The 13,415-nt window shown below is 43.6% G+C and overlaps 5 protein-coding genes across 5 annotated transcripts; 3 read left to right on the top strand and 2 right to left on the bottom strand.

Annotated features, from left to right (window-relative positions):
* Positions 1–2,443: 2,443 nt before the first annotated feature.
* PHALS_04488 (Uncharacterized conserved protein) lies at positions 2,444–5,317 on the top strand (the record flags this gene model as incomplete). The annotated part of the gene is made up of 1 exon (XM_024722302.1): positions 2,444–5,317. One exon carries the CDS (start codon positions 2,444–2,446, stop codon positions 5,315–5,317), a length of 2,874 nt encoding a protein of 957 aa, XP_024573392.1.
* A 65-nt stretch (positions 5,318–5,382) lies between these two features.
* PHALS_04487 (uncharacterized protein) lies at positions 5,383–5,691 on the top strand (the record flags this gene model as incomplete). The annotated part of the gene is made up of 2 exons (XM_024722301.1): positions 5,383–5,487; positions 5,551–5,691. The coding sequence occupies 2 exons, from the start codon at positions 5,383–5,385 to the stop codon at positions 5,689–5,691; spliced, it is 246 nt and encodes an 81-aa protein (XP_024573391.1).
* A 585-nt stretch (positions 5,692–6,276) lies between these two features.
* PHALS_04486 (Acyl-CoA N-acyltransferase) lies at positions 6,277–7,368 on the bottom strand (the record flags this gene model as incomplete). The annotated part of the gene is made up of 1 exon (XM_024722300.1): positions 6,277–7,368. The coding sequence occupies one exon, from the start codon at positions 7,366–7,368 to the stop codon at positions 6,277–6,279; it is 1,092 nt and encodes a 363-aa protein (XP_024573390.1).
* A 127-nt stretch (positions 7,369–7,495) lies between these two features.
* Positions 7,496–9,862, bottom strand: PHALS_04485 (endo--beta; the record flags this gene model as incomplete). The annotated part of the gene is made up of 1 exon (XM_024722299.1): positions 7,496–9,862. The coding sequence occupies one exon, from the start codon at positions 9,860–9,862 to the stop codon at positions 7,496–7,498; it is 2,367 nt and encodes a 788-aa protein (XP_024573389.1).
* A 3,007-nt stretch (positions 9,863–12,869) lies between these two features.
* On the top strand, positions 12,870–13,119 carry PHALS_04484 (uncharacterized protein; the record flags this gene model as incomplete). The annotated part of the gene is made up of 2 exons (XM_024722298.1): positions 12,870–12,935; positions 13,024–13,119. The coding sequence occupies 2 exons, from the start codon at positions 12,870–12,872 to the stop codon at positions 13,117–13,119; spliced, it is 162 nt and encodes a 53-aa protein (XP_024573388.1).
* Between the last annotated feature and the right edge of the window lie 296 nt (positions 13,120–13,415).

The following is a 13,415-nucleotide window of genomic DNA, read 5'->3' as shown; positions in this document are numbered from 1 at the left end:
AACCTGTAAGGGACCTGCTTCAGCTCATGTGAACGCCCTCATTGAGCCGCGTTAAAAGTGGTCAGTGAAGAATGGATGATGATTTTATCACTATGCATTATAAATAATCCTTACGGACAGACCAAGCTACAATGTCTGCATTTGTCAATACAGGACTTGCAAATTATGATAAGCAACCGTCATAGATAGAGCTCTAAAGCTGACATATCGCTGTGTGTAATTGTTTTATATATCGTCAAACACACATCGACAATATTACTGGGAGACACATGTGATCTTAATCTATATTTTAAAGCTTGACTCACAATATCCAACTATGGGTTGCTTGTATCCCAGTTCTTCCTCTAACAAACTTTTCGTGCGAACATCAATGCGAATATTTCTTAAAGTTAATGATAATCGATTTAAAAACAAGAAATGAAAAATTCAATACATAATTTTTCTAATCATATTAGTTTCTGTCCTTGTTTCAGACTACGTAATGCATTTCAGCGGAATGCTCTCCGAGGAGCTTTTTAGTGCAATTGCGCAAGATACATCTTACAAATTAATGAATGCACAAAATGATTACTTGTGCGACTGTGCACAAATCAGATTGACTAATATATTGGTAATGATGAGGGTGGTGACTTCGTACAAGAGAGATCTGTTGGAAACGTGAGCCGTTGCTCTCATCTCATGCAACGCATACAGTTTTTGAATCGAGGATAGTAAACCGGTAAGTCTAGTATTAGCTTAGATAGATTGAATTCTGAATACATATCACTCTTGAAAATTATAAAGAGCAAAGAAGTACGATGATACTTGAGGGGCCATCGGTCCCGCTCTTAGCTAGAGCGTACAAACCAAGCCCTTGTGTATGAATCATGCAGCATCTTTCAGTCACAGCCTCCACTGTGCAACAACCCCACTTGGTGGCACTTAACGCCAATTCTCTTCTGAATGTGTATCGTCAATGAGAATGTACTCCGAGCTGTTTACTTTCCTACCATCGAGACAACAAGATACGCATGGTAAGCTTGTGTAATTCGTTGGAAGCAAAGCCAGAAGCGGTCGGTACTCTCCTGGTGGCACTCACCAGCTATGATGTATGAATTCGTGCTAAGTATAAGTAACACTAACCATTTTTATAATCAGGAGATAGTAGAGCTTACTAAACCGCAAGTTGCGGTAGAGACTCTCGAGCGTTGCGTTTGGTGAAAGCATTTGAACTCAAGCTCTTTAGATTTTCTAGCGCGGACTTGTTTGTTAAAGCTTCTTTTATACAAAGTGCACGATAAAATGCCAAATCCAGTTGTTCAAAACCAATCCCACATCGTTATATCGTAGTCAGTGATCTGTTTGAGAGTTGCTGAGACATTTTGGATTGTCGACAGATAAGTTGAGCAGGGCTAGTTCATTTGTCACGAACCAGGCTTCGTCGTCAGCCACATTCCGGAAAGTCTTACTGTGTATCGGGGTTATACGTACTCTTGTACGAAAGAGCGGGTCGCACAAGATGATGTGACCGTACATAGGTGTGGATTACGCCAGTTGGTGTAATCAGACAGTGGGGTGGCTACACCGTTACAAGAAGCCACTACGTGGCAGGATTGCCAGTAGTAATGCAAATTTATTAAGTTTTACTATATTAGCTAGGTATTATTATATTAATTCGGAAAATCTAAGGCCTTAGAAATTGGCGGCTCTGCCGCAACTAAAACAATAAATACAGCTTCAATTTTGAGCGGAAGACTTCAGTTACCTTGGCTGACGTTTTAAGTACTCTTGGAGGCAGCGGATTGCGCTCCGCTGCAATCGTACTGAATCTTGTAAAGTACGTGAGGTCGGTGACCTTAGCTTCATTTGAACAATGAGCTACGGCAGCGCCGCTGCATACCGCCTTCAGCTACGGGGAATTGGGCACATCTTGCGCAAAGTAAAAAAAATGCGTGCAAACGTTTAAATCTTGAAGAGGCATAAATTTGAGAAAAGGACGGCAAAAGATGGTCAGTGTGTCGCTTTGCAACGGAGTTGCTGTGTATATGAATATAAGTAGTTTGTTCGCTCTTTCAACTCGGAACGATATCGAGAACATCTTTATAGATTCGAGGGTTACATACCTAGCACCTTAAATTATACGCTTTCTTGTCTCTAAAAATAAAAGTGTTTTATAATCTGACGTGCGACTAGAAAGATATGCCCTATCTACTTACGAGGCTCTTGGTTTTGGTCCTGGGTTGTGTGTCTGGTGGATTGCTCATCGTTGATTCGTTGAGTCAAAGTTATGTACGAATCGTTGCAGGGTTCTCCAACATGTTAAAGATGCACGTGATACTGAGGTCTAACTTAAGTGCTGTACGCATTTTTCAGAGTTGTACTGTCTTTTTACTCCAATCATCTCCATTTCAACCACTCATTGTGTTGTAAATATTACCCAGTAAAAATTGATCATTTTGAATCCATGTCTCGCGCCGCGACCGCCACCAAAGCTAAGAAGAAGCCGGCGGATTTTAAGCGTCCCAAGCGCAAGGTGGGCCGCCGCGTCGCACCTGCAGCCAACGTCACAAAAGTTGGCATTACATCGCGTCGTATTAATCTGCTTGAGCAGTCAATATTACAGGACAAAGCAGGTGTTACTCAATTGACGCACCGGCATCAGGCACTATCTGAATTGCTACAACAGGTGGGTCACTATAATGCCCACGTGCGCCAACGTGCACTACAGGGCATCAAAGAATTGACTACCCAGAAAATTGCGAGTAATTTGCGAGCGAATGCGTCCGTAATACTTGAGCATTTGCTGCCCACGCTACAGGATGAAGAGGCCATTGTGCGCGAAGTTGCGGTCCAGACGTGGAAAGCTTTACTTGTGGTACTTCGGAGTGTCATAGCTCCCTTTGCTACACTTGTAACAACCTACTTTTGCAGTGGCTTGACACATCTCCAAGTGGGCGTACGACAAGACACTCTTAAGTCTATCGGAGAGCTTTTGGATGTCGCACCCGAATTGTTGCGAGAAGATGTAGGACAAGATGTTTTAGCTAGACTACTAGAAAATTTTCGAGATTTGATCTGTGCAGCGCAGACGCAAGGAATAAAGATGAAGAACACGTACGATGTACTACAGACAACGGTCGCTACCTGCAAGAAAGGAGAATCTAAACGAGATAGCCGCAAGACCAAGCAGAATACCAAAAGTTCAAAAGCGCCTTCTGGAGCTTTAGCTTTGCGATTTGCAGCACTTAAAGTATTGCATAAGCTCTTGCTATCTTTGAGTGAAAGTCCAAGTCAGAAAAAAACAGTGACGGCCCCATCGGCGCGTGTGCCGATGACCAAGACCCTGCTGCTATTCCCAAGTCCGCACTTTGTGACGACAAATTTATATGCTGGTGCATCCATAACTTCTAGCTCTGGGGACAAAGCAAATGCTACGTGGCAGGACAAAGTTCGGTTGCTCTTGCCAGTGCTTTTAGAATTATGGCTAGAGTGTATTGAAGGAGGAACAGACAATCTTTCAGACATTCATCTTGAGCATATGCAGTACATTGTAGAGTGTACGGCTGTTGTGGTAGCTGCGAATACCAATCAGCTGCATGATGACGCTGATAATATGAAACAAGACGAATTTACCCAGACCGTATTAAAGCTACGCGAGGAGCTTTTGGCCCCAGAGACATTTCCTATTGTTCCCAGTGCTAGTGCCACTCTTGCGACTTCGGATAGTGCATATGTTTTGTCAAAATGGCACGGCATGAATTTGGCACTAGCAACATTTGCTTGTGGATATCTGCGCCTTTCTGGCTCCACACCTTGCACTGACAAGAATAAGCTATCGAGTGAGGAATTGAAACAACGTGTGTGCACTTATGTCGTCTCTACACTCGCAAAGTACCAAGAAACAGCCGAGCTTCGTGCTATAGCCAGTATGCAAAATGTGCTTAAGCCTCTATTAAAAGTCGTGACGCTCATGTTGGCGTCTGCGCTGCAACATAGGCATGATTACAAGAACTTGGCAAGTGAACGAAGACTATTGCTGGATGCTGTGACTCAATTTTACGTGCGATGTACACCAAAGTCCGTTAGCTTCCGTAGCTGCACATTATTTGTTGTTGAGCAGCTCGAGATTGCGCTCCATGGACAGCGCCATCAAATTTTCAAGCTGGCTTGGCCCATGGTCATGCAATGGGTGGTTTGTCTTGCCGACTCGCTTAGTCACTTAAATCCTCAGCATATCGAGTTGAGCCAGCGCAGTTTACTTGCCTTGATCGCTGTGTTTAAACAGCTTCCTGTGGATATGAAAAATGGTGACGAGATGGAGAAAGTGCTAGCGAATTTGTCTCAATTTTTTGACCTTGCAGCGGTGCCGTCTTCTTCTATGTTAGAGGATGAAAAGCAAAGAATGTTGGCAAAGTCCCGCTTTGATGCCTTGAGTGAACGAGATCAAGTCACGTTTGTTGCGCTTCTCTATCATCTTCCACGATATCCAGTGTCTCTGCTGCGTGCACTTGCAAGTTGTTGCAAGAGCCCTCGCATCTATGATGAGGCCAAAAGGTTCTTAATTGATATTTTATTCCAGCGACGCCACGAGATTGATCTCGCTCATATGGTGAGCTTTCTCGTCAGTACAGCACTTGCTCCTGTTGTGTCAATTACGACCCGACAGCGTGAGCAGCTGCAGCTTGTTGATCACGTGTGTCGCACTTTTGTTGCAATGAATCTGGGCAACTCACTCGCGACAATTCTGGCGCCGACATTAGCGAAAGCTCAACCACGTGAGGGAAAGAACATAACGGATCTGCATACGTTGATACTACTCTACCGCACGTGCGTGTCATCCGCTCTGTCTACTCGCAACAATGAGATCCAACGCTCGGATATTCCTGTGGAAATGGAACAAGACCTAAGAAATTTGTGTCTTGAAATCTTGATTTGCTACACTGCTTTGCGATTGCCAGAGCAGTCAACGACACCAGAAGAGATTGAGACTCGCGAGCAGGAACAATTGCTAGTTTCAACTTGTATCTCCACTCTAGTTTTAAGCGAATCAAATATCTTTGCGTCCTTTGTGGAAGAACTTTTGGTGGCTCAGGAGCAAGCGTCTGTCTTGATTCGTCGATTGCGTGTGCTGTTGGCACTTATGCGGACTCCAAGCTTAGCAGGAGCATGCAGACGTCACCGTATTCAAATGGAGAAGGTGATACATGAAGTAACACAGCAACACGCTGGTGAAGAGAATATTGTGCAGCTCGTTCGACAGCTGCGTGGAGACTTGGAACTTCTTGCTATAGGCCAAAGTGTCTCAAAAAAATCGAGTGCTTCGAATACCGCAGTTTAAGTGATCAAGTTTTTCAAGTTACTTTATCCTTATTTTTTCCGCCTATCTCAAAAATAAGTGGAACAATGATGGTGTTGGCATCATTTCGATTGAACATTGCGATGCTCTTTTTCCTCTTTGCTGAGATTTCGGCATGGCGCTCAGTGATTATACCTGAAGATAATCCCCAGGTACGAGCAAAATCGAGAGTTGCTCGATATATTATTTGGTACTCATGTCTTCGATTCCTATAGGCATGCAATTGGGACATTCGGATGTGTGTCGATGGAACGTGGGTTTATCGTGCTGCAGACCGTCATTGTGATTTCGAAGAGTGTGTGATAAAGGCTCCACTTGACAAACGCCTACGCAGTGACGAAACTTCGACTAATTGACAGCTATTTGTTCTCGCTACCCGAGAACAACATTCGATCTTAAATTGATGCGTGTAACAGTATTGCCACTGATAAATAGAACAAGTATTAAAGGCTTACGCAGCCTTTCAATGCTGAGGAACTTAATCAAGCCCCTCAAGCGTTAGACTTGATCGTGATTTGCCATAATTCTATATGAAGTATTGACGTCTCTATATAATCTGAAGCCTTATGTTACTGGCAGATGCAATTGTATGTGTACAATGGCTAAGCGAATGCACTGATTCCAACAGTAATAGCGCTGGCTAGACATTAAAATATTCGACATTCTGACGAAATTCGAATGCGAGTAACAAGGTTTTTGGAATGATTTTGATCTTTGTTCATGTCAAAAGATTTCTCCAAATATATAGCTCTAATCGTAAAAACAGTGTTGGTTCACTGCTAAGGCTAATTGCTCTACTGTCGCTTCACGCGATGGTACAGCAAGCTCCATCAAGAGCTACTTGTTAGACTTTAAATGACACATTTGCGTGAGGTTCCTGCTGAATTCATGTTCACTTTTATCCTTCTGGAGAAATCATGATAAGCAGCTTGGTGTCGCGTTTAAACCCAGGCATATTTTTCATTAGCCAACCAGTAAGGAGAAGGCATCAATTCGTCTTTGCTGCTATCGGAACTGAACATCATAGCACTTGACAACGAGTCTTCACGCTCGATGACATTCATTTCAAAGTGGCTACAAACCTCAGCTTTAGTTAAGATCGAAGGTGGAGCCCAAATCGCAACTTTATCCAATTTAAACCTGCGAGCTTCCTTTATCGCTTCATTCAGCAGTAACTTTATCATTTCTGTAGATGTGTCGCTATCGTTCGACCATCGAGCCCGAAGAACGTACAGCGTTGACTCTTTAAAATTATGACACCAAACAATGAAAGCGTCATTGTTGGCCACAACACCACAGCAACTTGGAAGTTCTTTGTACTGTCGAACTTGGGCAAAGTGCACACCAATACAAAATTGCCATTCAATCGAGTCACAAGTGGGCAGAATTGCAAATGCCTTTTGTCTTTGAAAACGATCACTTGCCAGCTCGTTGACTAGTCGAATATTATCATCTTTCAACAACTTGTCCAGATTGTCTTTTAACGTCAGAAACTCTAGCTTTACGCTACTATCATTGCGAGTATTCGCATATTTTCCAACACTTAACACTGCCATCGTCGACGAATATACTTTCCACCCAAGTTTATCATAAAAAGTTGGTCCAATGTCCGAGTAAAGCACTGAGAGTAGTGCATTTGGTAACGTTCTCAACTGTTTGGCCACTTCAGTGATAAAATAAGTTGCGAGTCCTTGATTGCGATATACCGGGAGCGTAAAGACCGACCCAATGTGATACGAATAGCCTCGTTCAATTTCCCCTGAGCTGTGACGCACAACACAATCAAAGCGATGACTTTCACAATGACAATACAACACTGGATCACCAATCTTGACATCGCAATCTTCATTTTTGTCAACAAGTGCCCAAAAAATGGAGCCTCGTTTAGAAAACGTTGTTGCGCGTTGTATCTCCTCTTTTTTCAGGTATTGAGACAGAGTCAAATACGGAGCTCCCCACTGTTCAAAATCATCCACTTTGCATTGAATCTTAAGCGCTTCTTGAGTCAATTGCACAACTCGAAACTTGGACATGGATATGGTAATCTTTTCCAGTAAATACAAAGTATAAGAATTATACACATAAAAGAATAGACAGAGTCTAATGATGAAATATATTGAAAAAATGGATAGGAAAAGCTTATGCCTTGTGATCATTATCTTACTCGGCAAAACTTGCAGCCATGTATAGTGCCCACGAACGCGATAGACCATCGTCCATCTTGGCTTTTTGAAGAACACGCAACGCTCGTTGCTTATCGACGATGGCAAAGTTTGCGTAGAGCAATGAAAGCCACGAATTGCCTGTGTCTTCACGCGTTACAATACTCTCCTTACTAAGTACTTGCTCCCACTCTTCTTTGACAAATTGCTTAGTGCGTACGTATTCGGTTACCGCTGACACAGGAATCATCTGGATGCCATGAATGCAGTGCTTTTCAGCACTGAACCAAGTAGCATAGTCGACTTTATTATCGAAAAATATACCTGTGACCTTGTTCGGACGGAATTTGTCAGGATGAATCTGATTGGCATCCTCGATTAAGAAATATGTCTTGATAGCGTGCGTATTGACACGTGTCATGAGCTTTCCAATAGCTTCCATAGCAACATTTTTAGTCGCTTTGCCGTACATGTACATACCAAAGGCAAAATTCACGTCTTCGGATGTGCTCTCCTGGTCCTTTCCATCAGCAAATGGTGTGACACCGTGCGAATACGAGTGTCCACGGAACCAATCGAACGACCGAAATCGTGCGAAGAATTTGTCACTAGGATCAAAGTTAGCAACGTCGCGAATCAATAGGTTGACTATTGAATTAAGCTTGGGAAGGTCGTTCCAGCTTGGGTCCAAACGATTAATGATGGCAGCCGTGTGTACCCAATAGCCATAGTGAAAATGGTGGTCGTTGTACATGGTATTCCCGAAGTCTGCGTTAAGGTCTCTGGTTTTGAATCCTTGAGAGCTTACAATACCACCATAGATCCGATCGTACTGAAGTTTGTTTGTCCAACTATTTGCTACGAAAGGTGCCATCACACCACGTAGTTTATTCAGACATAAATTCAAAAGACTCTTGTCACCTCGAACGATTGCTGGGTCGTTGGCGATTAAACAGAGCGAAGCGTACTTTTGTGCTGCCTTGCCATTAAAATAGTAGCTGCCATCCCGTGGAATGGACCATGCAGCGTTGATGTCTCCACGCAAGTGGTCGACAATACGTTGCTGCTGCACCACGTCAGACGTGATTTTGCGCGACGGGTAGAAGTCTTCTGGTACTGGTTGAGTTTCTTTGATTTCCCACACAGGTGCACCCGAGTTTTTTGGAGTCGTGAAAGCCTGATATGCTCCACGAGTTGTCGAGTAGGCCACCATGCCCTCCACCGGGCAGACTCCGCTACTCTTGTCAATAGTTTCAGAGTGGTGTATCATAGCATAATGCAATAGTCCACAGGAGCAGTCACCCGCTGTCTTCCATTTGAAAGCATATGAAGTGTCATCATGTAAATCAATAGTTGCAGCTTGTACGATACAGGACTTATGTTGGTCCAGCGTTGGTAGCCAGGAATCCTCAAGCGCGAGTGCAACGCGCAAAATACCGTCAAAAGTGCCTGTGCTTTTGAGAGCAAACGGACCGTCAGCTGTCAAAGTGATATCTTTGTCACTTAAGCCATCGCTAGATAGCGCGTAGAGGACCCACTTTTGACCAGAGTTATAAACAATTTCAAACTTTGATCCATGGATTTGCCCAGTACAAGGCTGACCGTTGATGCTGGAGATGGCTGCACTTGACACGAGTCGAGGGGTAAGACTTGAGTATTTCATTGAAGAGTACACCATTCCCGATACCAAGTCCGACACCATCGTGCCACCGTATGAAGCAGCAGTAAATTTCACAGTTACTCCTTGGTCGGCCCAATCTACAACTTGAAAACTAGGCTTTTGATTGATAATCTCGACAGCCGAAAATTGGAACTCGCGATTTTGACCGTGCGCATAGTATTTCACCGCTCCGTTATTGCCGGAACTGCCACCACTAAAGCGGCTGCGATAGGGATAGCTGACGGACATGCCAAATGGAGCTTTGTCAACGACCATTTGCAACGAGTACGGGTTGGACCAAATGGGTTGAATGGCGGCATTGGAGTCATGAGCGATGATGTTACCCCACCAATTGTTAGTCGGAATGGCACGATTCTTGATCAAAGCTGAGTCGAGAAATCGTGGTGGACATAGGCCCATGATAGCGTCAGTATGTTCGAAGAGGTAGGTCGGCGGTTCGAGGGCTTGAAATACGGAGTACCCGACGTCACCGACGTTTGGGTCTGATGTCGACATATTAGAGACGACATCACCTTGCTGAATAGTGTCGTTGGTCTCAGGAGAAAAAGTAGGGGCCACAACAGATGAATCACTGTTGAAGCTGGCATCGCCATTATCCTCATGACTGTCACCTGCAACCTCAGTGATGTGCAGGTTTTGAAAAGCTGCACCAAGGCCGATCAAGATTGATGTAGAGATTTTCATTTGTCTTAGTTCCTTGCGATTTTGATTGCGGATGAGTTGTCGAAATGAAAAGTGAGATGGATGAGGAATGAATCGTGAGTTGCTTTTGGAAGAGGGCACTTCTTCAGAAGCTATATTGACTGCATTAGCAATCGTAGAGCAACATGCGTTCGTGCTTGACAATCATGTAGAGGCAAAGATGTTTGACTTCCAAATCAAGACATATCTCTTGAATAAAGGTAGCAACAACAACCAAGTCGATCTGATTTTGCTCGCGTTAATATCAGGTTCATCTGATAAAAATACGTCAATGTGTTGTTGTCAAACACTTTTCGAACTTCAAACACCTCAGATCTTCAGTTTGAAAACGAGTTATCACATACATTGGGTGTATCTTCACATCATATTAACATTGAGACTAGCAGCTTTACATTCGGGTATTTAATATGACACTGTGACAGCCTAAAGGTTACTTGGACCTGTCACTTCTTCGAGCAAAAACGCGAGATCTGATTTCTCCAATCGGTGTCGAATTTGTGAGCAAATGTTTGACAAACAAAATGACGACCGATTTCGAAACGAATGCGGGTGCAAGACTTTTCAACGCCAGTCATCATAGATCTTTTGTTTGACAGTAAGATTTTCGTTTGTAAAGTACAAAACCAAAGGTCTACGCTAAGTGCAGGCAGATTCACTCGCGGATTAATGCAAATGCCAATGACGTAGCCCCTCGTATTAAGTTGACCGACAAATGCATCTATACGAGGAGAGAGACCGAATGCATGGATCTTCATTCATTCCCGTTTATCAGATATCGTATCTAGCAATTGTCGACTCACATTTCGAAAATCTTTCAGAACCAGGTTGCCGTGACACTGTATGTATTTTGCACAAGTATAATCAGGTAGTAAGTGGCGAGCCGTGTTTCAATACAGTTTGAGACGCAGTCGCTAGAAGTCTGCTTTATTGTCGCACACTTTGACATCGCAAGAAGTGTAGTTAGAATAATATAAATTTTGTATGACTAAATTACTTGTTTGATTGTACCTTATATCTTCTTTAAAAAATTTGGCCATCCAAATTTCTTCGTTGATTTGAAGCACCATTAGACATGATGACTTTCTAAAAGCTTTCTCTGACGGCTAGCCAAAAATGATTGCAGATCATTTTGTAGATAAGCTAGAGAAAGCACAAGTGACGGCAAATATAATTCTACAACTATTGGATTTGGTGTAAACGTAGGCAATTTGAATACCTCTGCGTGCCAAGATTGATCCTAACTCGAAAAAAGAATAAATAGTACGAATTAATTCTCTTCATCTAGTCGATATAGCACGGCAGGTGCTCTTTAAATGGAGGTGTTCCCAAAATTCATCAAAATTCTTGCGATCTCTCAATTTTTTTGGATGTCTCAAACTGAACACGAAGTAGTTTTTCGAAGAAAATGCTGACGAGGATATTGGTCCAAACTCTGTGTGAAACATAACTGCTATTTTCTGATCTTCTTCCAATTGCAGCGACACCGCAATTTCTGAATTAGAGGACACACATGAATCCTAATTAGATAGATTTCTACACACTTAAAATGAGGCCAGGATCCCGTATAGTCTGCGATTTAACGAGAACAACGCACGCATTGTTGAATGTATGTGTCTTTCAGGCAATATAGTAAATATATTACCTATTATCGCCTTAAATGAGCTTCTGGATTTCGAGGTTTTGATTTTGTAGCTTCCAAAGATTGCAACTTAAAAGCAGTTGTCAATTAGAAAATCAGTAAGGCTTGAAAACTGGATATTAATTCTGTGTCTCCAATTTCAAAACGCATTGGGGTCATCAATTGCAGTGCAACTCAATCACCACCAATTTGTTGCCCTGACGTTCGAAGCCCCAGCGCAATGTATTCGATTTTAAGCCCTTTGGCATGAGAAAATGCTTGCCTGCCCCCCCCGAGCTTGGAAGAAGCTAGCGCCATGCGCTGTCGCTCGTTCTAAAGCATGGCGGATACCGTAGCCATCTCAGCCTCTCTTACCCAGAGCAGTGGATTCTTTCCATCCTTACCCTCGAAGGTCTTAACGCTCACCGTGGGCGGCCTGTGTTGAGAAGAGTCATCCGTCATCGACAGTGGCGTCATGGACGCAGTTGCCGCCAACAGCTTCTGCCGTAAAACCTTGACAGAGCATTTTCAAAACTTGAAAACACCCCCAGGCGCGCGCTTATCGCCTCGGGGCCTTGCAAAACAAGGTGTTCCGCGCCGTCAGAGTCAAGCAGGGACATCAGCTTATTAAGCCTGTCCTGCATGCCTATGGGCAAATGGGGGTATTCTTTCATCCTCACAGAGAATCAGTCGTGAAGACTCAGGCGTAGATAGCATACGGGGCTACCGCAGCTCTTTGCTTAGAGGAAGCTAAGCTAAGGGCACCGACCTTACGTTCTTTATAAGAACAAGTACGAGTGCAGCGGATCGCAATCTGCTGCCTCCAAGAGTACTGAGAACCTTTGCCAAAGTAAGTCAACTCTCCCGTTCAAAATTAAAACTGTATTTGCTTGTTTAGTTGCGGCAGAGCCGCCAACATCCTGAACCTTCGGTTTTCCCAATTATTATGGTGATTCCTCATTAACATAGTGAAACCTAATTAATATGCCATCCTGCCACGTAGTATCTTCTCGAAATGGTTTTGCCACACCACTATGTGATTACACCAACTTGCGTAATTCACACCTACGTACGGTCACACCATCTTGTGCGAACCGCATATTTTGTAACCCCGTTACCCGACTACAACGTCTTCGTCACGAACGCAGCGGCTTTTACACTTTGGTGTTGAGCTCATCAACTTGTTAGCTGTGAACGTAAGCTAGCTTTGCCCAGCAAGTTGATGCCGCAGTGACCTTTTGTGATGCTGGTCATCGCGAAAGTAGATTCATCGAGCAGGAAGTTCAAAGTCCTGTTATGGTATTACCCTCGCTGGTCCGCGATCGATACTGAGCACATGTTGCTGCTGAAAGTACTATAAGGTCTTAAGCAATGTGGTATAAGCGTGCCCAGCACATGCAAGCAGAAAAGGCAACAAGCGAGCTGTTTAAGCGACTTGTGCAACTGAACTGTATACTAATGATAAAGCCGATGGCACGCTTAAAAAGGCAGCTTATGACAAGAGAGTTTCGAAGTCTTCGTGTAGCAGCAGCTAGCCGCGAAAAAATGGCGCATGCAGTGGCACAATAATGGACCATCACAATTTGAAATTCTATTAGCCATCTCATCTCTGACTTATTGATAGCAACAACTACAGTCGATATGAAGGCCGTGACAACCAGTATGGAGATGCGAGACGACGGTTATCATCACAATTTGAAGCAAACTTGCGACAGCACGTGTACCCACCTCACGGAGAATTAACATAATTTTGGCGCTGAAAACCTCGCTTTGAAAAGCAGATAGCTAAAATACGCTGGGTCAAGGTCGCAAGTCAAGCTAATCATACATTCGACACGGTATTAAACAATTGAAGTTCGCACTACATCCAATCACGTGATATTATGGTGGACAGCGTAAGCTCTTACCCTCAGTCTT

Source organism: Plasmopara halstedii, assembly GCF_900000015.1.
Source record: "Plasmopara halstedii genome assembly, contig: Scaffold_262, whole genome shotgun sequence".
Lineage (NCBI taxonomy): Eukaryota > Oomycota > Peronosporomycetes > Peronosporales > Peronosporaceae > Plasmopara > Plasmopara halstedii.
The sequence above is the reverse complement of the archived record's forward strand: the minus strand, read 5'-3'. Positions and strand labels throughout refer to the sequence as shown.